This window comes from Hypanus sabinus, chromosome 21 (assembly GCF_030144855.1).
Source record: "Hypanus sabinus isolate sHypSab1 chromosome 21, sHypSab1.hap1, whole genome shotgun sequence".
NCBI lineage: Eukaryota > Metazoa > Chordata > Chondrichthyes > Myliobatiformes > Dasyatidae > Hypanus > Hypanus sabinus.
The window spans coordinates 69,418,304-69,442,681 of record NC_082726.1 but is presented as its reverse complement, the minus strand read 5'-3'; the positions used below and the strand labels follow the sequence as shown (position 1 = coordinate 69,442,681).

General features: G+C 43.5%; 1 protein-coding gene across 3 annotated transcripts in view; it reads left to right on the top strand.

The window, feature by feature from the left end:
• Nucleotides 1-24,378, top strand: part of LOC132379180 (adenosine kinase-like) — a 298,065-nt gene that overhangs the window by 123,216 nt on the left and 150,471 nt on the right. For all 3 annotated transcript variants that reach the window (XM_059946851.1, XM_059946849.1, XM_059946850.1), the window contains exon 4: nt 12,335-12,413. In XM_059946851.1, coding sequence (XP_059802834.1) covers nt 12,335-12,413 — 79 coding nt within the window. The remainder of the gene's footprint in view (nt 1-12,334; nt 12,414-24,378) is intronic.

The following is a 24,378-nucleotide window of genomic DNA, read 5'->3' as shown; positions in this document are numbered from 1 at the left end:
CATTCTGAAAAGGACCCATTAATCACTACTCTTTATTTGCTGTCTGCCAACCAATTTTCTATCCATGTCAGTACCCTACCCCCAATACCATGTGCTCTAATTTTGCCCACTAATCTCCTATGTGGGACCTTATCAAAAGGCCTTCTGAAAGTCCAGGTACACTACATCCACTGGCTGTCCCTTGTCGATTTTCATAGTTACATCCTGAAAAAATTCCAGAAGATTAGTCAAGCATGATTTCCCCTTCGTAAATTCATGCTGACTCGGACAAATCCTTTTACCGCTATCCAAACATGCCGTTATTTCATCTTTTATAATTGACTCTAGCATCTTCCTCACCACTGATGTCAGGCTAACTGGTCTATAATTCCCTGTTTTCTGTCTCCCTCCTTTCTTAAAAAGTGGGATAACATTAGCTATCCTCCAATCCGTAGGAACTGATCCTGAATCTATAGAACATTGGAAAATGATTACCAATGCTTCCATGATTTCTAGAGCCACCTCTTTAAGTACCTTGGGATGCAGACCATCACGCCCTGGGGATTTATCGGCCTTCAGTCCCATCAGTCTACCCAACATCATTTTCTGCCTAATTTGAATTTCCTTCAGTTCCTCCGTTACCCTAGGTCCTCTGGCCACTATTACATCTGGGAGATTGTCTGTGTCCTCCTTATGAAGACGGATCCAAAGTACCTGTTCAACTCGTTTGCCATTTCCTTGTTCACCCATTTCTGCCTTCAAGGACCCAACTTTGGTCTTAACTAATTTTTTCCTCTTCACATACCTGAAAAAGCTTTATATTCTTGGCTGGCTTTTCTTTGTACCTCATCTTTTCTCCCCATATTGCCTTTTTAGTAATCTTCTGTTGCTCTTTAAAAGTTTCCCAATCCTCTGGCTTCCCGCTCATCTTTACTATGTTATACTTCTCTTTTATTTTTATACTGTCCTTGACTTCCCTTGTCAGCCACGGTCACCCCCAACTCCCCTTAAAATCTTTCTTCCTCTTTGGAATGAACTGATCCTGCACCTTCTGAATTATTCCCAGAAATACCTGCCATTGTTGTTCCACTGTCATCCCTGCGAGGGTATCCTTCCAGTCAACTTTGGCCAGTTCCTCCCTCATGGTTCCATAGACCCCTTTGTTCAACTGTAATACTGACACTTCTGATTTAACCTTCTCCCTCTCAAATTGTAGATTAAAATTTATCATATTATGGTCACTAGTTCGTAGTGGCTCCTTTACCTAGAGTTCCTTTATCAAATCTGGTTCATTACACAACAGATCCAATCCCTGAAGCACTTCATTAGTCACAGGCTTCCTGGCAGAGGCAACCATCTACTACCCTTCTCTGGCTTCTCCCACAAAGCCAATGTCTTGGAGCTTATTAATTAGGTTTGAAGGGATGATGGTATTGAATGCTGACTGGAAGTCGATAGAGAGCATTCTGATATGTGCATCTTTGTTGTCCAGTTGTTCTAGGGTTGAGTGAAGAGCCAATGAGATGGTATCTACTGTGTGCCAGTAGGCAAATTGAAGACTTCATGTCACAAATAATTGCCATTGATTCTTGCATCCAAAACTAAAAGGCAGTACATTTGTAGACAGATCAAAACAATTAAGTGTGATACTAGAAACTGTAGATGCTGGGATGAGGGCCAAAATACAAGCCTTTGGAAAAACTTGGCGACTCAATCGGCATCTGTGGAGAGGGGAAGAAATGTTCTACGTTTCAGGTGGAAATTGTGTTGATAGGGAAGATAGCCAGTATAAAAAGGGAGGGAAGATGAGACAGGAACCAGTCAGTAATAAAGTGGGCTAGGGATGATTGGCAAATGGAACTGTGGGGAGAGGAGGAGCTGGGAAGCAGACAAAGAAATAAAAGTGGCAGATGAGGCCAGGTAAGTGGTGAGGGAAGGGCAGGATGAGGGTAAAGGATGATCAGCAGGAGTACAAAAGCTACAGTGCTGTAATTAGGAGTGAGTTCAGTTGATGATCTCTTTCGGTATCACAAATTATAGCCACAGGTGCCAAAACAAAAATCTTGTTTCAGATCTAAGCAGGGAGCTTTCTTGCACAAAGTTAGTGGAAAGGTTATAACTTGACTTTCAGTGTCAATGGTTTTTTATGGAAGTTGAGCAGTTGAAAATTATTTAAGTATCAGTAATCATCCTTTCAACCACACTCTGCTTCATCTTTGTACAATGCGCTCACAAGTGTCTACAGCTAATTAATTAAGTGTAGGAAATTAAGTAACCAAAACAGTATACTATTACAAAGGAGCAGGTGCAAGGGAAACTGGAAGGTCTGAAGCAGGTAAGTCCTCTGGGCCAGATGGTCGACACCCCAGGGTTCAGAAGGAGGTCACTGAAGAGATTGTGGCAGCATTAGTAAAGACCTAGAATGGCTTCTGAGGACTGGAAAATTGCAAATGTCACTCCACTCTTTAAGAAGGGACGGGACAGAAGAAAGAAAATTATAGGCCAGAGCCTGATTTCAGTGGTTGGAAAGATGTTGTCTATTATTAAGGATGAGTTTTTGGGGTACGAGGTGGTACATGATAAAGTCAGGTTTACCTTGAGGGGAAATTTTGCCTGACAAATCTGTTGGACTTTTTTGAGGAAATAACAGGTAAGGTAGACAAGAGAGTCAGTGGATGTTGTTTACTTGAATTTTCAGAAGGCTTTTGACAAGGTGCCACACATGTGGCTGCTTAACAAGATAAGAGCCCATGCTATTGTAGGAAAGATTCTAACATGGATATCAAATTGGTCAGTGATTTTATGTTGCTTGTTAGTGATGCTTAGGTATTGGTCAGACCACACTTGAAGTACTGTGAGTAGTTTTGAGCCCCTTATCTAAGAAAAGCATCGAGCGGGCAGCGGAGTCCGTGGAAGCAGAGTCCTGGGCTTTGGCTAAGTGGGCTTCGGCGTAAGGGGACTTTGGTAAGCTTGTGTGATTGCTCGCTGAGGGGAAGAAGGTAAGGTCGCTAGGTGCTTTTTAGACTTATTCTATTAATCCAGTTCAGGTATGGGGGAGACAGTCAGAGCAGTGGTGTGCTCCGTATGCAGTATGTGGGAGGTCAGGGTCAACACAGTTGTCCCTGATGACCACACCTGCAAAAGGTGCGTCCAGCTGCAGCTCCTATCAGCCCGTGTTAGGGAGTTGGAGCAGGAGCTGGATGAACTACGGATCATTCGGGAGGCAGAGGCAGAGATAGATAGTTATCAGGAGGTAGTCACACCAAAAAACCAAGAAGTAGGCAGATGGGTGACGGTCCAGAGAGGCAGGGGGAGCAGGCAGAGAGAGCAGAGCACCCCTGCGGCCATTCCCATTAACAATAAGTATACCGTACTGGATACTGTTGATGGGGATGACCTACCAGGAATGAGTTGTAGTGGTCCTGCCTCTGGCACAGAGGTTGAACCCTCAACTAGAAAGGGGAGGAGGGAAGAGAAGAGAGCGATAGTTTTAGGGGACTCTATAGTTAGGGGGGCAGATAGGAGATTTTGTGAGGCAGATCGGGAGTCTCGGATGGTATGTTGCCTCCCTGGTGCCAGGGTCCAGGACATCTCAGATCGGGTGCAGGCTATTCTTGAGAATGAGGGCATGAACCCAGATGTAGTGGTCCATGTAGGGACCAATGATGTAGGTAAGGTGAGTGAGGGGATCCTGCTTAGAGAGTTCAGGGAGTTAGGACCTCCAGGGTGACAATCTCGGGTCTGCTACCTGTGCCACATGCGAGTGAGGCGAAGAATAGAATGATTACGCACATTAATACGAAGCTGAGAGCATGGTGCAGGAAGGAAGGGTTCAGGTTTTTGGATAATTGGTCTTTGTTCCAGGGACATTGGGATCTGTTTCGAAGGGATGGTCAGAACCGGAACCGGAGGGGTACTAACATTCTTGCAGGAGTATTTGCCAGTGCTGCTCGGGGGGGTTTAAACTAGATGTGCAGGGGGCAGGGATCCAGATCCAGAGGGTTGGTCAGAAGGTGCATGGGGTTAAATGTGTAGAAGGTTTGGGTGATCTTGAGAAGGTCATCAAAATTCAGGGTGCAATTTGCCCGATGGAAGTTCAAGGAGCTGGGTTAGGTACAGTAGACAGTGTCTTAAGCAAAGAGAGGAGGAATGGGCTAAGAATTCTATACCTGAATGCGCGTAGTATCAGAAATAAGACAGATGAGCTTGAAGCTCAGATGAAAATGGGGAAATACGATATTGTTGGGATAACGGAGACATGGCTGCAAGGGGATCAGGCCTGGGAATTGAGTGTACCAGGGTATATGTGCTATCGTAGAGACAGAAATATGGGAAGAGGGGGTGGGGTGGCCCTGTTGGTGAGGAATGAGATTCAGTCCTTAGCAAGAGGTGACTTGGGAACAGGGGAAGTAGAGTCTGTGTGGATTGAGCTGAGGAACAGTAAGGGTAAAAAGACCCTAATGGGTGTTGTGTACAGGCTCCCAAACAGTAGCGTGGATATTGGGTATGTTGATTAGGGAGTTAACATTGGCATGTGCTAAAGGCAATGCAGTCGTTATGGGAGATTTCAACATGCAGGTGAACTGGGAGAATCAGGTAGGTGCTGGACCCCAGGATAGGGAGTTTGTGGAGTGTCTAAGGCAGGGGTCAGCAACCTTTACCACTGAAAGAGCCACTTGGACCCGTTTCCCACAGAAAAGAAAACACTGGGAGCCGCAAAACCCGTTTGACATTTAAAATGAAATAACACTGCATACAACGTTTTTTTTGCCTTTATGCTATGTATAAACAAACTATAATGTGTTGCATTTATGAAATTGATGAACTCCTGCAGAGAAAACGAAATTACATTTCTGCATGCAACAAAAACATTTTGAACTCCGAAAAAAAGACGTTGGGTTGAAAGTTACTTTTAAGTAAAATACTCAATGTCTATTTGAGTCCTTCTTGTATTTATGAAAAACGCCGAACTTAAATTTTCCGCCAGCAGCAAACCAAAAATAACATCAGCCAGCTGTCAGCCTGAAAAATAAAAGGACTATTTCACTGAACAATGAAAAAATATGAATATACATAAAATAATAGGCAATTAAAATATTTATCATACTTGGTTAATGGGATTTCTGCTCCTGGACCTCAGCGCACAGCGTCTGCACATCAGGGCTGTATGACGTCACCTTCATCTTTACACAGGATCGCAAGCTGTCATCTGTGAGGCGTGCGCGATGTTTGTTTTTAATAAAGTTCATGTTGGAGAACACCTGCTCACTTACATATGTGGATCCAAAGATCGACAGGACTCAAAGCGCATACTTTTTAATGTTTACATAAATGTCGGGCATAGCATTCCATGTTTCGAACACAAGTTTGTCCGGTTTTGGAAGGTTTTCAATATCACTCCATTTGTGTTTCTGAGCAAGAACGGCCTTCTGACGGGCAACATCTTCAAGGTCTGCTGTCAAGCGTCTAAACTTGGACACCCATATGTCTTTGTCGGCTATGTCGGCCAGTTCCATCTCAAGATCAGGTTGACTCACACCTGCCAATGCAGTCGTATTCAGTAGGGAAGGATCGATGCTTAAGGGAGTGACCGGGAAGGATAATGTGTTTTTTTCCTCTCTGAACTCACAGAAGCGTTTCCCAAACGATGTTTGCATTGCGATGATTGCAGAATGTAAATACTCCGAAATTATCATGTCGTGACCTTGTTTGAACTCTCTCAAATTGGGGAAGTGAGACAAAGTGCCTTTCTGTAAATCTCTGGCAAGCACTGTCAACTTGCGCTCGAATGCCAAAACATCCTCCAACATGTGCAGGGCTGTACGTCCTTACCCCTGAAGAGCTGTGTTCAGCGTGTTCAGGTGCGCTGTCATGTCTACCATGAAGTGTAGCTTTTCCAGCCACTCTGGCTGTTCCAGCTCAGGAAAGGTGAGCCCTTTGCTGCCCAGGAAAGTTTTCACTTCTTCCAGACACGCGACAAAGCGTTTCAGCACCTTCCGTCTGGACAGCCAGCGATAAAAACACGTTGTAGCGGTGTCAGTAAACTGCAGTCAAAGATAGCTTTATTCGAACTAAACAGCCTTGCTTTTAAGCCTCCCTCAACCCAGCCCCCATGGACGCAGATGCTGCAAAAGACGCGTACTCACAAACCCCCGTAGGCTATCTCCCTTAGCCGGAATGCTGGCTAATTGTGAGCCGTTTCGGATGTGCCAGGAAATGTGTCGCCACACTTAGATTGTACAAGATCACCATAATCTTCAAATTTAGAATTACATTTCAAAAGCTAACAAACTAACATAAAATACATTTTAATTAAATACTGACCAATTATTTCCCAAAGCCACAGGGAGCCGCAGCACAGAGGTGAAAGAGCCACAAATGGCTCGGGAGCCGCAGGTTGCCGACCCCCGGTCTAAGGGATGTATTTTTGGAACAGCTTGTGCTTGAGCCAACCAGGAACGAGGCTATTTTGGACTTGGTGATGTGTAATGAACAGGAATTGATAAGTGATCTTGAAGTAAAGGAGCCATTAGCAAGTAGTGATCATAACATGATAAGTTTTTATCTACAATTTGAGAGGGATAGGGGCAGATCAGAGGTGTCAGTGTTGCAATTAAATAAAGGAGACTACGGAGCCATGAGGGAAGAGCTGGCCAAAGTTAAATGGGTGGATGCCCTGGCAGGAAAGACAGTGGATCAGCAGTGGCAGATATTCTTGGGCATAATACAAAAGATGCAAATGCAGTTCATTCCAATGAGAAGGAAGGATTCAAAGAGTGGGAAGGGGCCACAGTGGTTGACAAAGGAAGTCAGAGATTGTATAGCATTAAAGAAAAAGAAGTATGACAGGGCTAAGATGAGTGGGAATACAGATGATTGGGAAAGTTTTAAGGAACAGCAGATCTTAACTAAAAAAGCAATATGGAGAGAAAAAATCAGGTATGAGCTCAATCTAGCCAGGAATATAAAAGGGGATAGCAAAAGCTTTTTTAGCTATGTGAAGAGAAAGAAGATAGTTAAGAACAATGTTGGCCCCTTGAAGAATGAATTGGGAGAAATTGTTATGGGAAACAGGGAAATGGCAACAGAATTTAATGCATACTTTAGATCTGTCTTCACCAGGGAGGACACAAGCAATCTCCCAGATGTGTGGATGGGCCAGGGTCATAAGATATCAGAGGAATTGAGACAGATTGACATTAGGAAAGAAACTGTGATGAGTAGACTGGTAGGACTGAAGGCTAATAAATCCCCGGGTCCAGATGGTCTGCATTCGAGGGTTCTAAAAGAGGTGGCTCAGGAAATTGCGGATGCATTGGTGATCATTTTCCAATGTTCCTTAGATTCAGGATCAGTTCCTGAAGATTGGAGAGTGGCTAATGTTGTCCCACTTTTCAAGAAGGGAGGGAAGGAGAAAACGGAGAACTATTGCCCTGTTAGCCTAACGTCCGTCGTGGGGAAGATGCTTGAGTCCATTATTAAGGACGAAATAGTGGCACATCTAGATGGCAGAAATAGGATTAGGCCGAGCCAGCATGGATTTACCAAGGGCAAATCATGCTTGACTAATCTGTTGGAGTTTTTTGAGGGTGTAACAAGGATGTTAGACGAGGGTAAGCCAGTGGATGTTGTGTACCTAGATTTTTAGAAGTCTTTCGATAAGGTGCCACATAGGAGATTGGTGAGTAAAATCAGAGCTCATGGCATTGGGGGCAGGGTTTCAACATGGATAGAAAACTGGTTGGCAGATAGAAAGCAAAGGGTAGCAGTGAATGGGTGTTTCTCAGACTGGCTGGAGGTTACTAGTGGGGTACCACAGGGCTCTGTATTGGGACCACAGCTCTTTACGATTTATGTCAATGATTTAGATGAGGGCATTGAAAACTATATCAGCAAGTTTGCTGACGATACTAAACTGGGTGGCATTGTGACATGCGAAGAGGACGTTAGGAGAATACAGGGAGACTTGGATAGGCTGAGTGAGTGGGCAGATACTTGGCAGATGTCATTCAATGTGAATAAATGTGAAGTTATCCACTTTGGAAGCAGGAACAAGAGGGCAGAGTATTGTCTGAACGGTGTTGAGTTAGGTAAGGGAGAAATGCAAAGAGACCTAGGAGTCCTAGTTCACCAGTCAATGAAGGTGAATGAGCAAGTGCAACAGGCAGTAAAGAGGGCAAATGGAATGTTGGCCTTTGTTACAAGGGGAATTGAATACAAGAACAAGGATGTCCTTTTGCATTTGTACAGGGCCCTGGTGAGACCACACCTGGAATATTGTGTACAGTTTTGGTCTCCAGGTTTAAGGAAGGACATTCTGGCAATTGAGGAAGTGCAGCGTAGATTCACTAGGTTGATTCCTGGGATGGCAGGGCTGTCTTACGCAGAGAGATTGGAGAGATTGGGCTTGTACACGCTGGAATTGAGGAGATTGAGAGGGGATCTGATTGAAACATTTAAGATAATTAAAGGATTTGATAGGATTGAGGCAGGAAATATGTTCCAGATGTTGGGAGAGTCCAGTACCAGAGGGCATGGATTGAGAATAAGAGGTTGGTTATTTAAAACAGAGTTGAGGAAGAGCTTCTTCTCCCAGAGAGTTGTGGAGGTGTGGAATGCACTGCCTCGGAAGATGGTGGAGGCCAATTCTCTGGATGCTTTCAAGAAGGAGCTGGATAGATATCTGATGGATAGGGGAATCAAGGGATATGGGGACAAGGCAGGGACTGGGTATTGATAGTGAATGATCAGCCATGATCTCAGAATGGCGGTGCAGACTCGAGGGGCCGAATGGTCTACTTCTGCACCTATTGTCTATTGTCTAAAAGATGCTCTGGTATAGGTGAGGATCCAGAGGAGGTTCATAAGAATGATTGAGAGATTGAAAGGGTTAACGTACGAGGAGCCTGAACTTGGTGTTTAGAAGAATGAGGGGGCGACCTCATTGAGACCTATCAAATATTGAAAGGCCTGGACAGAGAGGATATTTCTTATAGTGGATGAGTCTAGGATCTATCAAATGGACATTCTAAATAGAGAGATGTCCATTTCAAATGGAGATGAGAAGGAATTTCTTTTGCCAGAGGGTGGATAATTTGTGTAATTTATTGTCACGGACAGCTGTGGAAGCCATTGAGTATATTTAATTTGGTAGGTTCTTGCTTAGGGTGTCAAAGACTATGGAGAGAAGGCAAGAGAATAGAGTTGAAAGGACAATAAATCAGCCACGATGGAATAGTGAAGAAAAGTCAATGGGCCAAATGGCCTCATTTCCACAGGTTTCAATAGGTGCATTTAATGTCAGAGAAAGGTATACTTCCTGAAATTCTTTTTTTTTTGCACACATCCACAAAAACAGTGAAGTGCCCCAAAGAATGAATGACGGTTAAAATATTAGAACACCAAGCACCCTCCCAACACCCCCTCCCACGCATAAGCAGCAGCAAGGCACCAGCCCCTCCCCTCCCCCACCGGCAAAAAAGCATCAACACCCTCCACTGAGCACTCAAGTGTGCAGCAAAGCATCAATAAAGACACAGACTTACAGTACCCCAAAAACCACACTCACCTGATAATTAGACATTCCACAGGTTCTCTCTCTCTCTCTCTTTCTCTCTCCCTTATACAAGAAAAAGAGGTGTACCCGTTTCACAGCGAGAGAAGAGACATAACAAACAACTCACTGAGCTATGATCACCTCCCCCCTTACCACCATTCCGGGCCCCAGAAAGTCCTTCCAGGTGAGGCAACACTTCACCTGCGAGTCTGCTGGAGTCATCTGTTGCATCCGGTGCGGCCTCCTCTACATCAGCGAGACCCGACGCAGATTGGGGGACCGTTTCGTCGAGCACCTATGCTCTGTCTGTCACAATAGACAGGACCTCCCGGTTGCCACTCTCTTCAACTCTGCCTTTCATTCCCATCTAGATATGTCCATACATGGCCTCCTTTACTGCCATGATGATGCCAGACTCAGGTTGGAGAAGCAACACCTCATCTACCGTCTGGGTAGCTTCCAGCCTGGTGGTATGAACATTGAATTCTCCAATTTCCAGTAATTCCCTCCCCCTCCCCCTTTCCCAGGTCCCTCTCTGCCTCTCCCCCTTTCAACTTTCTGCTTCTTTATCTCTATAGTTCTTTAATGCTTATCCCCTCCCCCTCCCCTTTATCTTTCCTCTGATTGGTTTTCCACCTGGCGCCTCTATGCCCTCCCCCCTCCCCTATCTCTATTATTGGGCTTCAGCCCTCTCTTCCCCCCATTCCTGATGAAGGGTGTTGGCCCGAAATGTTGGCTACTCTTTTCTCACGGATGCTGCCTGGCCTGCTGAGTTCTTCCAGCGTTGTTTACATATTCTATGTAAGATAGCGGTGACAGGATTGGGCAGAGCCAGCATGCATTTACCAAGGGCAAATCATGCTTGACTAATCTATTGGAGTTTTTCGAGGATGTAACCAAGAAATTAGACAAGGGAGATCCAGTAGATGTAGTGTACCTTGATTTTCAGAAGGCATTTGATAAGGTCCCACATAGGAGATTGGTGGATAAAATCAGAGCTCATGGCATTGGGGGGAAGATATTGACATGGATAGAAAACTGGTTGGCAGATAGAAAGCAAAGGGTAACGGTGAATGGGTGTTTCTCGGAATGGCAGGTGGTGACTAGTGGGGTGCCACAGGACTCGGTATTGGGACCACAGCTGTTTACGATTTACATCAACGATTTAGATGAAGGCATTGAGAATAACATCAGCAAGTTTGCTGATGATACTAAGCTGGGTGGCCGTGTGACATGTGATGAGGATGTTAGGAGAATTCAGGGTGACTTGGATAGGCTGGGTGAGTGGGCAGATACTTGGCAGATAGCGTTTAATGTGAATAAGTGTGAGGTTATCCACTTTGGGAGTAAGAACAGGAAGGCAGATTATTATCTGAACGGTGTAGAGTTGGGTAAGGGAGAAATACAAAGAGATCTAGGAGTCCTTGTTCATCAGTCACAGAAGGTGAATGAGCAAGTGCAGCAGGCAGTGAAGAAGGCTAATGGAATGTTGGCCTTTATTATAAAGGGAATTGAGTACAAGAGCAAAGAAATCCTTTTGCATTTGTACAGAGCCCTGGTGAGACCACAGCTGGAGTATTGAGTACAGTTTTGGTCTCCAGGTTTAAGGAAGGACATCCTGGCTGTAGAGGAAGTGCAGCGTAGATTCACGAGGTTAATTCCTGGGATGTCTGGACTGTCTTACGCAGAAAGGTTAGAGAGACTGAGCTTGTACACGCTGGAATTAAGGAGATTGAGAGGGGATCTGATTGAAACATATAAGATTATTAAGGGATTGGACAAGATAGAGGCAGGAAATATGTTCCAGTTGCTGGGAGAGTCCAGTACCAGAGGGCATGGTTTAAGAATAAGGTGTAGGTCATTTAGGACAGAGTTAAGGAAAAACTTCTCCCAGAGAGTTGTGGGGGTGTGGAATGCACTGCCTCGGAAGGCAGTGGAGGCCAATTCTCTGGATGCTTTCAAGAAGGAGCTAGATAGGTATCTTATGGATACAAGGCAGGAACCGGGTATCAGCCATGATCTCAGAATGGTGGTGCAGGCTCGAAGGGCCGAATGGTCTACTTCTGCACCTATTGTCTATGAGAATCTGTTGCGTCGCTTTTCCTGAGCTCTGCGCCTGGAGAGTCAGCACCAAAAAGGCGCAGCTTTCCGGACACCCAACTCCCAGCAGCTCGCGGTGTTCTGTGTTCTCCCGCAATACTTTAATCAGTGCGCCAACCTAGAATCAGCACATCCCCAGAGCCACGAAATCCTGGAACCCTGAAGGTGTGCTTGTCTTCCAGACCGCATCCTTGGGATATCGAAATGCAGCCCTGAGAGCAGGTCCCATTCCTGCAAAGAACCAAAGTCAGAGTGTAACCCCAGGTCAGGGTCTTCAGAAGAACCCCCCACACCCTGAAAAGGGAAAAAAAGATACCAAAGATAGAAATAAGGCTGTTTCCTAAGATTCAAGCACAGGAGTTACTGTTTAGCACCATCTTAACTTCGCCCAGCTTTCTTTAATTCTGCTCCTATGTCTTATGGTCTTATGAACACACAAATCTAACCAGTAAAGGGCATGAAATGTAGGTAATTAAAATGCTAGACAGTGTAGTAATGGTAATGAGCAATGCATTTTACTTTGAGTGAAACTTTTAGAATATAGACCAGCTGTAAAGTTAATTTTGCAGTGGACTGTTGTTGAACATATAATGAGAACAGATTTCCTGTCAGAGAATTTTACCTGGTCCAACTTAATTCCTTTCATTTGGTTGAATGACCCTATGTAGCCTCTAACTAACTCTTGGTTTTTTTTTGCAGGTTTGATGAACTTGTGAAGACGTTCAAAGTGGAATATCATGCGGGTGGCTCCACACAGAATTCAGTCAAAGTAGCTCAGGTTAGTCTGTTCCAGAGGAACTCAGATGATAAACTGTTTCTCGATCTCTTTCTAGTTGAATATGCTAATATTACACTTACAATGCTAACATTTTAACCTGCAGCATTTGTATAACTTAGCCTTGAACTCCCAGTGTTGTTTTGTGGAGACAGAATGCTATTTGCTTATTTTTATTATTTACACAATTTGTTTTGTCTGTCTGCACATTGGGTGATTAACAGTCTTTATTACGGGTTCTTTTGGGTTTCTTTGTTTTGTGTTTGCCTGTAAGGAGACAAATCACAAGGTTGTATAATGTAGGAATACTTCAATAATAAATGTACTTAGAACTTTGAACTTAATTATATTAGTCTTATAGTAGTTATGGACAAATAGAACTGGTCCACAAGTTAGTCCTAAATGAGGCAAGGCTATTTTTAAAAACATTAGATATGAACTTGCAAAGGTTGATTGGGAGGAGCTGTTTGCAAGTAAAGGGACAGTTGTTGGAGGATTTTAAAATTGGAATAGGGCGAGTTCAGTCTCAACATGATTCCTGTTAGAGTGAAGGGCAAAACTGGCAGATTAGGAACGCTGGTTAACAAGGGATATTGAGGCTCTGGTTGGGTATAGGCAGCTGAGATCGAGCAAATTTGAAGAGGATAACTAACATAGGAGTACATTTAAGAGGGAAATTATGAAGTGGGAAAAAGAGAACATGAGGTAGCTTTGACAGGGAAGGTACAGGAGAATTCTAAGGGTTTCAATGAAGATATTAAAAGCAAAAATCTAACTAGAGAGAGAATGGCTCCCTTAAGGATGTCTCTGTGTGCAGCCACTGGAGGTGAGCAAGATCTGAATGTCTGTTGAGGTCATGGAAGCTACGGAATTCAGAAAAAAGAACAATGATATCCTCAAACACCCGCATTATTAAGGAGGAGTGCCTGGCCGTCTCAAACCACATAAAGGTGAATAAATTGCTGGGCCTGACCAAGTGATCCATTTGTTTCATTATTCAAGAAGGGAACTAGAGATAATCCTGCAAACTATAGACCGGTGAGTCTCGCCAACTAGAGAGAATTTTTAAAGATCGGATTTATGAGTATTTGGAAACCTTGGCTTAAATAGGAAGAGCCAGTATGGCTTTGTGTGGGGCAAGTCATGTCTTCCTAACTTCATTGAGTTTTTTAAAAGGTGATACAGGTGGTTGATGAAGGAAAAGTTGTTGATGTTGTCTGTGTGGATTTTTCCAAGGCATTTGTCAAGGTCCCTCATGGGAGGCCCATCCAGAAGATTATGAGGCATGGGATCAATGGTGAATTGGCCACTTTGGATTCAGAACTGACGTGCCATAGAACATAGAGTGTAATAGTCAAAAGGATTTATTCTAGCTGGAGGTCTGTGCTTGGTTGCATTCCATAGGGATGTGAGCTGGGATCTCTGCAGTTTGTAATGTATATGAATGTCCTGGTTGAAAATGTAGATGTGTGGGTTCGTAAATTTGCAGGTGATATGAAGATTCCTGATGTTATGAATAGCGTAGGTAACTGACAAATTATAAGACCATAAGATCATAAGACATAGAAGCAGAATTAGGCCATTTGGCGCATTGAGTCTGCACCACTATTCATAGCTGATCCTTTCTTCCCCTCCTCAGCTCCACTCCCCGGCCTACTCCCCATAACCTTTGATGTTGTGTCTAATCAAGGCGCAACCAAGCTCTGCCTTAAATACACCCAACGACTTAGCCGCTATAGCTGCCTGAGGTAATAAGTTCCACAAAATCACCATCCTCTGGCTAAAGAAATTTCTCTGGGCATCTCTGTTTTAAATGGACTCCCCTTTATGCTGAGGCTGTTCCCTCTTGTCCAAGACTTCCCCCACCATGGGAAACATCCTTTACACACTGTCTAGGCCTTAGAGCAATGTTCCTCATATGATAACCCTTTCATTCCCAGAATGATGCTTGTGAATCTCCTCTGAACCCTCTCTAATACCAGCACATCTTTTCTTGGATGAGGAGCCCAAAATTGTTCACAGTACTCAAGGTAAGGATTCACCAGTGGCTTATAATCACATCCCTGCTCTTGTATTCAACACCTCTTAAAATGAATGCTAACATTGCATATGCTTTCCTCATTACCAACCTTTAGGGTGTTCTGCACAAGGAATCCCAACTTCCTTTGCATCTCAGATTTTCAGATTTTCTCCCCGTTTAAAAAATAATCTGCACATTCATTCCTACTACCAAAGTGCATGAGCATGCATTTTCCAACATTGTATTTCATTTGCCACTCTTCTACCCATTCTCCTAATGTAAGTCCTTCTGCAGCCTACCTGTTTCCTCAACAGTACCTGCCCCTCACCAATCTTTGTATCATCTGCAAACTTGGCAACAAAGCCATCTATTTCATCATCTAAATCATTGATATACAGCATAAAAAGAAGTGGTCCCAACACTGACTTCTGCAGAACACCACTAGTCACTGGCAGCCAACCAGAAAAGGATCCTTTTATTCCCACTCACTGCCTCCTATCAATCAGCTAATGCTCTATCCATGTCAGTAACTTTCCTGTAATACATAGGCTCTTAACTTGGTAAGCAGCCTGATATGTGGCACCTTGTCACAGGCCTACTGAAAGTCCAAATATACAACATCCACTGCATCGCCTTTATCTATCCTACCTGTAATCTCCTCAAAGAATTCCAACAGATGTAGTAAGATTTTCCCTTGAGGAAACCATGCTGACTTTCTCCTATCTTGTCCTGCGTCTCCAAGTACTCCATAACCTCATCCGTAACAATTGACTCCCAACATCTTCCCAACCACTGTGGTCAGGCTAACTGGTCTATAATTTCCTTTCTGCTACTTTTCTGCCTTCTTAAAGAGTGGAGTGGCTGCAATTTTAATTTTCCAGTCCTCTGACTGCCATGCCAGAGTCTAATGATTTTTGAAAGATCATTGCTAATGCCTCCACAATCTCTACAACTACCTCTTTCAGAACCCTATTGTGTAGTTAATCTAGTCTGGGTGACTTATGTACCCTTTAAGTTTTTCAGCTTTTGGTGCACCTTCTCCCTAGCAATAGTAACTGCATTCACTTCTCTTCCCTCATACTCTTCAACATTAGGCACACTGCTAGTGTCTTCTGCAGTGAAGACTGGTGCAAAATACTCATTGAGTTCATCTGCCATCTCCTTGGGCTCCGTTATTATTTCTCTGGTCTCATTTTCTGGAGCTCCTATTTCTTTTATTTTTAAATACTTGTGAAAGCTTTTACTATCCACTCTGATATTGTTTGCTAGCTTGCTTTCATATTTAATCTTTACCCTCCTAATGATTCTTTTAGTTGCTCTCTGTAGGTTTTTGAAAGCTTCCCAACCCTCTGTCTTCCCGCTAATTTTTGTTTTGTTGCGTGCCCTCTCTTCTGCTTTTACATTGCCATGACCTCTCTTGTCAGCCAAGTTTGTATTATTTTGCCATTTGAGTATTTCTTCGCTTTTGGAATGCATCTGCCCTGCATCTTCCTCGTTTTTTTCCCAGAAACTCACGTCATTGCTGCTCTGCTTTCATCTCTGCCAGCATCTTCTAATTTACTTTGACCAACTCCTCTCTCATACCACTGTAATTTCCTTTACTCTACTGAAATACTGCTATGTAAGTCTTTACTTTCTCCCTGTCAAATTTCAACAAATATGAGATATAGATCAGTTGAAGAAACTGATGGGCAAAGAAATGGTTAATAGAGTTTAATCTAACCAAATGTGAAGAGTTGCTTCTTGGTAGGTAGAACGTAAAGAGATAGTACACTGTTAAGGACAGGAACCTTAACGGTGTTGATGAGCAGATGGATTTGGGGTCCAAGTTCATAGCTCCCTGAGTGTAGTTATACAGGTTGACAGGTTGGTTAAGAAGGTATATGACATTTTTTCCTTTATCAGTCAAAGCACTGAATACAAAAGTCAAGAAGTTACGTTGCAACTATATAAAACTCTAGTTTGGCTGGAGTATTGTGTACCGTTCTTCTCATTCCATTATAGGATGGATGTTAAGACTTTGGATGGGATGCAAAAGAACTTTACCAGGATGCTGCCTGGATTTGACGGCAAGTGCTATAACAAGAGGTTGGACAAACTTGGGTTGTCTTCTCAGATGTGGCAGAGGCTGAGGGGGATCTGATAGAGGTTTATAAGATTATGACATGCGCAAATAGAGTAGACAGTATATTTTTCCCAGGGTTGAAATATTTAATACCAAAGGGCATGCAATTAAAGTAAGGGGGATTAACTTCAAAGGTGGTGTGAGGGGCAAGATTTTACACAGAAAGTGATGGGTTTCTGGAATGTCACTGGGTGGTGGTAGAGATAGATGCATAGGGGACCTTTAAGAGATGTTAAGATAGGCACATGAATGTGAGGAAAATGGAAGGGTATAGACATTGTGTAGGCAGAAGAGATTAGTTTAGTTGGCCATTTGATGACTAATTTAATTGGACCAGCATGCATTGTGGGTCAAAGGGCCTGAACCTGTGCTGTATTGTTCTATGGTCTAAGTGTATCATAGAGCATGTGAGAAGCCAGAGAAGGAATTACTGGAGCCCTTACAGAGAAATTTGTATCATTGTTAACCACAGGTGGGATACTGAAATACTGGAGGATTGCTAATGTTGGGTCTTCATTCAAGAAGGACTGTGAGGACAAGCAGGGAATGACAAGCTAGTGATCCTAAGTTCCGTGGCAAAAAAGTTACTAGAAGGAATTCTGTGAAACAGCATCTATCTACATTTGGAAAGGCAAAGATTAACAAAGGATAGTTTGCATGGCTTTGTGAATTGAAAATAATGTCTAACAAATTTGATTGAGTTTTTGAAGATTGACAAGGGTAGTATGGTAGAAGTTTCCTAGTGGATTTAACAAGGCATTTTATAAGGCCCATATGGTGGACTGGTCTAGAAAATTAGATCACATGGGCTCCAGGGTAAGTTAACCCTCTGGATACAAAATTGGCTTGTGGCTGGATCTTGAAAGGATGGTAGTGGAGGGTTGTTTTTCCCATTGAAGGCCTGTGTCCAGAGGTTATATGCCACAGTGAATGATGATGGGTCCACTGTTGTTTGCCGTCAATGGTACTGATTTCATATGGTTAGTATGTTTCTGGGCAACATGAAAATTGGTGGTACAGTGCATAGTGAAGAAAGCCATTTAAGATTATAACAGAATCTAGCTAAACTAGGTGATTGGATCAAGGAATAAAGTCCATAAGACAAAGGAGCAGAATTAGACCATTCAACCCATTGAGTCTGCTCTGCCGTTCCATCATGGCTGATCCCAGATCCCACACAACCCTATACACCTGCCTTGTCACCTTATCGTTCAATGCCCTGACCGATCAGGAAATTATCAACTTCCGCCCTAAATATACCCACGGACTTGGCCTCCACCTGAGTCTGTGGCAGAGCATTCCAGAGATTCACTATTCTCTGGCTTAAAAATTCCTCCTTGCCACTGTTCTAAAATGTTTCACCTCAAATTTGAGGCTGTGCCTTCTAGTTCAGGATACCCCTACCATAGGAAATATCCTCTCCACATCCACCTCATCTAGTCCTTTCACCATTCAGTAGGTTTCAGTGAGATCCCGCTGCCCACATTCTTCTAAATTACAGTGGGTACAGGCCCAAAGCTGTCAAATGCTCCTTATATGTTAACCCCTTCATTCTGTGAATCATCCTCATGAACCTCCTCTGGATTCTATCCAATGACAGTACATCCTTCCTGAGATATGGGGCCCAAAACTGTTGACAGTACTCCAAGTATGGTCTGGCTAGTGTCTTATAAAGCTCAGCATTAACTCCTTGCTTTTATATTCTATTCCCCTTGAAATAATAGACAATAGACAGTAGGTGCAGGAGTAGGCCATTTGGCCCTTCTAGCCAGCACCGCCATTCACTGTGATCATGGCTGATCATACACAATCAGTGCCCCGTTTCTGCCCTCTCCCCATATCCCTTGACCCCGCTATCTATAAGAGCTCTATCTAACTCTCTTGAAAGCATCCAGAGACTTGGCCTCCACTGCCTTCTGGGGCAGAGCATTCCAAATATCCACCACTCTCTGGATGAAAAGTTGTTCCGCATCTCTGTTCTAAATGGCCTATCCCTTATTCTTAAACTGTGGCCTCTAGTTCTGGACTCACCCATCAGCGGGAGCATGCTTCTTGCCTCCAGTGTGTCCAATCCCTTAATAATCTTATATGTTTCAATCAGATCCCCTCTCATTCATCTAAATTCCAGTGTATACAAGCCCAGTCGCTCCAATCTTTCAACATATGACAGTCCCGCCCTTCCGGGAATCAACCTTGTGAACCTTCGCTGCACTCCCTCAATAGCAAGAATGTCCTTCCTCAAATTTGGAGACCAAAACTGCACACAATACTCCAGGTGGGGTCTCACCAGGGCCCTGTACAGCTGCAGAAGGACCTCTTTACTCCTATACTCAATTCCTCTTGTTATAGAAGCCAGCATGCCATTAGCTTTCTTCACTGCCTGCTGTACCTGCATGCTTGCTTTCATTGACTGATGTACAAGAACACTTAGATCACGTTGTACTTCCCCTTTTCCTAACTTGACTCCATTTAGATAGTAATCTGCCTTCCTGTTCTTTCCACCAAAGTGGATAACCTCACACTTATCCACATTAAACTGCATCTGCCATTCATTTGCCCACTCACCTAGCCTGTCTAAGTCACCCTGCCTTCTCATAACATCCTCCTGACATTTCACACTGCCACCCAGCTTTGTGTCATCAGCAAATTTGCTAATGTTACTTTTAATCCCTTCATCTAAATCACTAACATATATTGTAAACAGCTGCGGTCCCAGCACCGAACCTTGCGGTACCCCACTGGTCACAGCCTGCCAATCTGAAAGGGACCTGTTAATCGCTACTCTTTGTTTCCTGTCAGCCAGCCAATTTTCAATCCATGTCAGTACTCTGCCCCCAATACCATGTGCCCTAATTTTGCCCACTAATCTCCTATGTGGGACTTTATCAAAGGCTACATTATCTACAAATAAATGCATTTGCCTTCTTTACCACAGACTCAGTCTGTAAATTAACCTCTGGAAGTCTTTCCCAAGGACTCCTAAGTCCCTCTACATCTCAGATGTTTGATACTTCTCCCCATTTAGATAATAGCCTGCACTATTGTTCCTTGTACCAAAATGAATTATTGTACATTTGCCAACACTGTATTCTGTCTGCCACTTTTTAGCTGATTCTTCAACTTTGTCTAAGTCCTGCTGCAATCGCACTTCTTCCTCAGCGCGGCCTACCCCTCCACCTGTCTTCGTATCATCCACAAACTTTGCCACGAATTTATCAATTCCATTATCTAAATCATTAACAAATAATGTGAGAAATAGCGGTCCCAATACTGACCCCTGAAGAACACCACTAGTCACTGGCAGCCAACCAGAAAAGGCCTCCTCTATTCCCACTCACTTTCTTGCTTGTGAGCTATTCCACTATCCATGCCAGTATCTTTCCTGTAACGCTACAGGATTTTATCCTGTTAAGCAGCCTCAAATGTGGCACCTTTTCAAATGCCTTCTGAAAATTCAAGTAAATGACATCTACTGCCTCTCCTTTGTCTACCCTGCTTGTTACTTCATCGAAGAACTCTAACAAATTGGTCAGACAAGATTTCCCTTTACAGAAATCATGCTGACTTTAACTTATTTTATCATTAGCCTCTAAGTACCCTGAAATCTCAAACTTAATAATAGATTCCAACATTTTCCCAACCACTGAGGTTAGACTAAATGGCTCATTGTTTCCTTTCTTTTGCCTTCCTCCCTTCTTGAAAAGTGGAGTGACATTTGCAATTTTCCAGTCCTCCAGGACCCTGCCAGAATCAAGTGATTCTTGAAAAATCTTGAAAATTACATCTGCTATCTTTTCAGCAACCTCTCTCAGGACTCTGGGATGTAGTCCATCTGGTCCAGGTGATATATCCACCTAAAGACCTTTGAGTTTGCCTTGCACTTCTTCCTTTATGATAGCAATGGCACTCACTCCTGCTCCCTGACACTCACGGACACTTAGCACACAGCTACTGTCTTCTACAGTGAAGTCTGAAGCAAAATACCCATTAAGTTCATCTGCCATTTCTTTGTCCCCCAGTACCATCACACCAGCATTATTTTCCAGCGGTCCAATATCTCATCACCCTTTTACTCTTTATATAAGTGGGTATCTAGCTTTATGTTATTGGCTAGTTTGCCCTCATATTTCATCTTTTACCTTCTTATAACATTCTTAGTTGCCTTTTATTGGGTTTTAAAAGCTTTCCAATCATCCAACTTCCCACTCACTTTTGCTATCTTATGTGCCCTTTCCTTGGCTTTTATGCAATCTTTAACTTCCCTAGTCATCTATGGTTGCCTACCCCTGCCACTTGAGAACATATCTATCATGTGCCTTGTGACATATTCCTAGAAAGTTCAGCCACCTTTGCTCTGCTGTCATCCCCGCCAGTATCCTCCTCCATTCCACCTGGGCAAGTTCCTCTCTCATGCCTCTGTAATTCCCTTTATTCCATTGCGATACTGATACATAAAACTTATGCTTTTCCCTCTGAAGTTGAAGTATGAATTCAATCATATTATGATCCTATGAGTACTTTCAGGTGGATTAGGAAAACCAAGCTGGTGCTGGATCCCAAAAGGGGGAACTTCTGGAATGCATATGAGATGGATTTTTAGAGCTGCAAGTGGTTGAGCCCACTAGGGGATCAGCTATTCTGGATTGGGTGTTATGCAAATTAACTGGAATTAATTGCAGAGCTGAAGGTAAAAGAACGCTGGCAGGGATAATGACAGAGCAGCAATGGCTGGAACTTATGAAAGCAATTGGGATGTTAAAAGCTGTGGCAGCAGCAGAAGGCAAACAAAGCATCACCAAACGTGGTGACTTCTTTCTCCTTGAATGGGGGTTTTTCTCAAAAGTAATAGCCTTGCGCAGCCATGAAAAGTGTCAGAGGCATCTACAGCAGCGGAAGGCAGGTGGAGCACCACCAAATGCAGTGAGATCTTTCTCCTTGCGTGGAGGTTTTTCTTATTTATTAAACCATAAAAGGAGTGGTCATCCTTGGAGTGAGAGCTAGAGTCAGAGTAGGAACTTAGAGGCTTTGACAAGAGCAGCTGAGGCCAAAAAAGCAGGCAAGAAGGGTAGGTTTTCCTTTTTGTTATTGCTGATTTTCTTCCTCTGACATATCTATCTTGCACCTTGTGAAATATTCCCAGAAATTTAAGCCATCTCTGCTCTGCTTCTGTCATCCCCATCAGTATCCTGCTCCAATCCATCTGGGCAAGCTCCTTTCATGCCCCTGTGATTCCCTTTATTTCATTGTGATAATGATACATGTGACTTCTGCTTCTCCCTCTCAAATTGCGGTATGAATTCACTCATATTATGATCACTGCCTCCTAAGGATTCCATTACATTAAGCTCCCTAATAAGATCTGGGCTTATTACACAATACCCAATCTTTGCCCAATCAAGCTTTTGCCCAAGTAGGCTCAAGCACAAGCTGCTCTAAAAAGCCATCTCCTAGGCATTCAACAAATTCCCTCTCTTGCAACCCAATACCGCCCTTATTGCATGCCTTTTCTAACTTGCTTTGCAATCTCAACCCCACATCTTGGCCACTGTTTGGAGACCTGTATATGATTCCCTTTAATGCTTTTTTTACCCTTGCAGTTTCTTAACTCCACTAACAAAGTTTTGACATTCTCTCACTCTATGTCACCGCATTAGTCGGTGAAGCAAAGCCGAGGAGACAGGCGTTAGGCAGAGCCATGGTAGTAGGGGATTCCATAGTGAGAGGTACAGAAAGGGGTTTCTGCAGCAACAGGTGGGATTTAAGGATGGTGTGTTGCCTCCCTGATGCCAGGATCCAGGACATCACGGACCGATAGCAGGACATCCTCAAGGGTGAAGGTGAACAGCAGGAAGTGGTAGTGCATGTCGGCACAAATGAGAATGCAGGGAGACTTGGACAGGTTGGGTGAGTGGGCAGAAACATGGCAGATGCAGTTTAATGTGGATAAATGTGAGGTTATCCACTTTGGTGGCAAGAGCAGGAAGGCAGATTACTATCTGAGTGATGTCAAGTTAGGAAAAGGGAAAGTATAACGAGATGTGGGTGTCCTTGTTCATCAGTCACTGAAAGTAAGCATGCAGGTACACCAGGCAGTGAAGAAAACTAATGGCATATTGGCCTTCATAACAAGGGGAGTTGAGTATAGGAGCAAAGAGGTCCTTCTGCAGTTGTACAGGGCCCTGGTGAGACCACACCTGGAGTATTGTGTGCAGTTTTGGTCTCCAAATTTGAGGAAGGACATTCTTGCTATTGAAGGAGTGCAGCCTAGGTTCACAAGGTTAATTCCTGGGATGGCAGGACTGTCATGTTGAAAGATTGGAGCAACTGGGCTTATATACACTGGAATTTAGAAGGATGAGAGGGGATCTGATTGAAACATATAAGATTATTAAGGGATTGGACACACTAGAGGCAGGAAACATGTTCCCGATGTTGGGTGAGTCCAGAACTAGAGGCCACAGTTTAAGAATAAGGGGTAGGCCATTTAGAACAGAGATGCGGAAAAACTTTTTCACCCAGAGAGTGGTGGATCTGTGGAATGCTCTGTCTGAGAAGGCAGTGGAGGCCAATTCTCTGGATGCTTTCAAGAAAGAGTTAGATAGAACTCTTAAAGATAGTGGAGTCAAGGGATATGGGGAGAAGGCAGGAACGGTGTACTAATTGTGAATGATCAGTCGTGATCACAGTGAATGGCGGTGCTGGCTCGAAGGGCCGAATAGTCTACTCCTGCACCTATTGTCTATTGTCAGTCTTCACAGTGGAAGACACTAGCAGTATGATGGAAGTTCCAGGTGTCAGGGGTCATGAAGTTCACAAATTCACCATAACTACAGAGAAGGTTCTTGGGAAACTGATAAGTCTGAAGATAGGTAAGTCCCTGGACCAGACGGTGTACACCCCAGAGTTCTGAAAGTGGTGGCTAAAGCAATTGTGGAGTAGGGTAAGCAATTGTGGAATACTGTGTTGGGAAGTGTATGGTCATGCACTTTAATAGAAGAAATGAAAGGGATGACTATTTTCTAAATGAACAGACAATACAAAAATCTGAGGCACAAAGGGACTTGGAGTTCCTTGTACAGATTTCCCTAAAGTTTAATTTTCAAGTTGAGTGTGGTGGAGAAAGCAAATCTGATATTGCATTAGAGGCCTACAAAAGACAAGCAAGGATGTAATGTTAAGACTTTATAAAACACTGGTGAGGCCTCACTTGGAGTATTGTGAAGTTTTGGGCCACTTATCTTAGAAAGGATGTACTGCAACAGGAGGGGGTTCAAAAGAGGTTGACAAAACTGATTCTAGGATTAAAAGGCTTGTCATATGAAGAGTGTTTGATGGCTCTGGGCCTGTAGAAAAATGAGGGGTGACCTGATTGAAACCTGTCGAATGGTGAAAGGCCTTGTTAGAGTGGATGTAGAGGATGTTTTTTCTGGTGTGAGTGTCTGAGACCAGGTGAAACAGCCTCCAAATAAAGGGTCATCCTTTTAGAACGGAAAGAGGAAGAATTTTTTTAGGCAGAGAGTAATGAATCTGTGGAATTTGTTTCCACACCCCGCTATGGAGGTTAAGTTTTTATGTATATAAAGGTTGGTAGTTTCTTGATTGGTCAGGGCATGTAATAATATGGGGGGAAGGCAGTAGATTGAGGCTAAGAGGAAAAATGGATCAGGCGTAATGAAATGGCAGTGCAGACTCAATGGGCCAACTAGCCTAATTCTGCTCCTATATTTATGGTCTTATGGAATAGCAGAAGGAATTTAACTCAAACAACTGCGAATTGTTACATTTTGGAAAGATAATCCAGGGCAGAACTTGCACAGTAAATG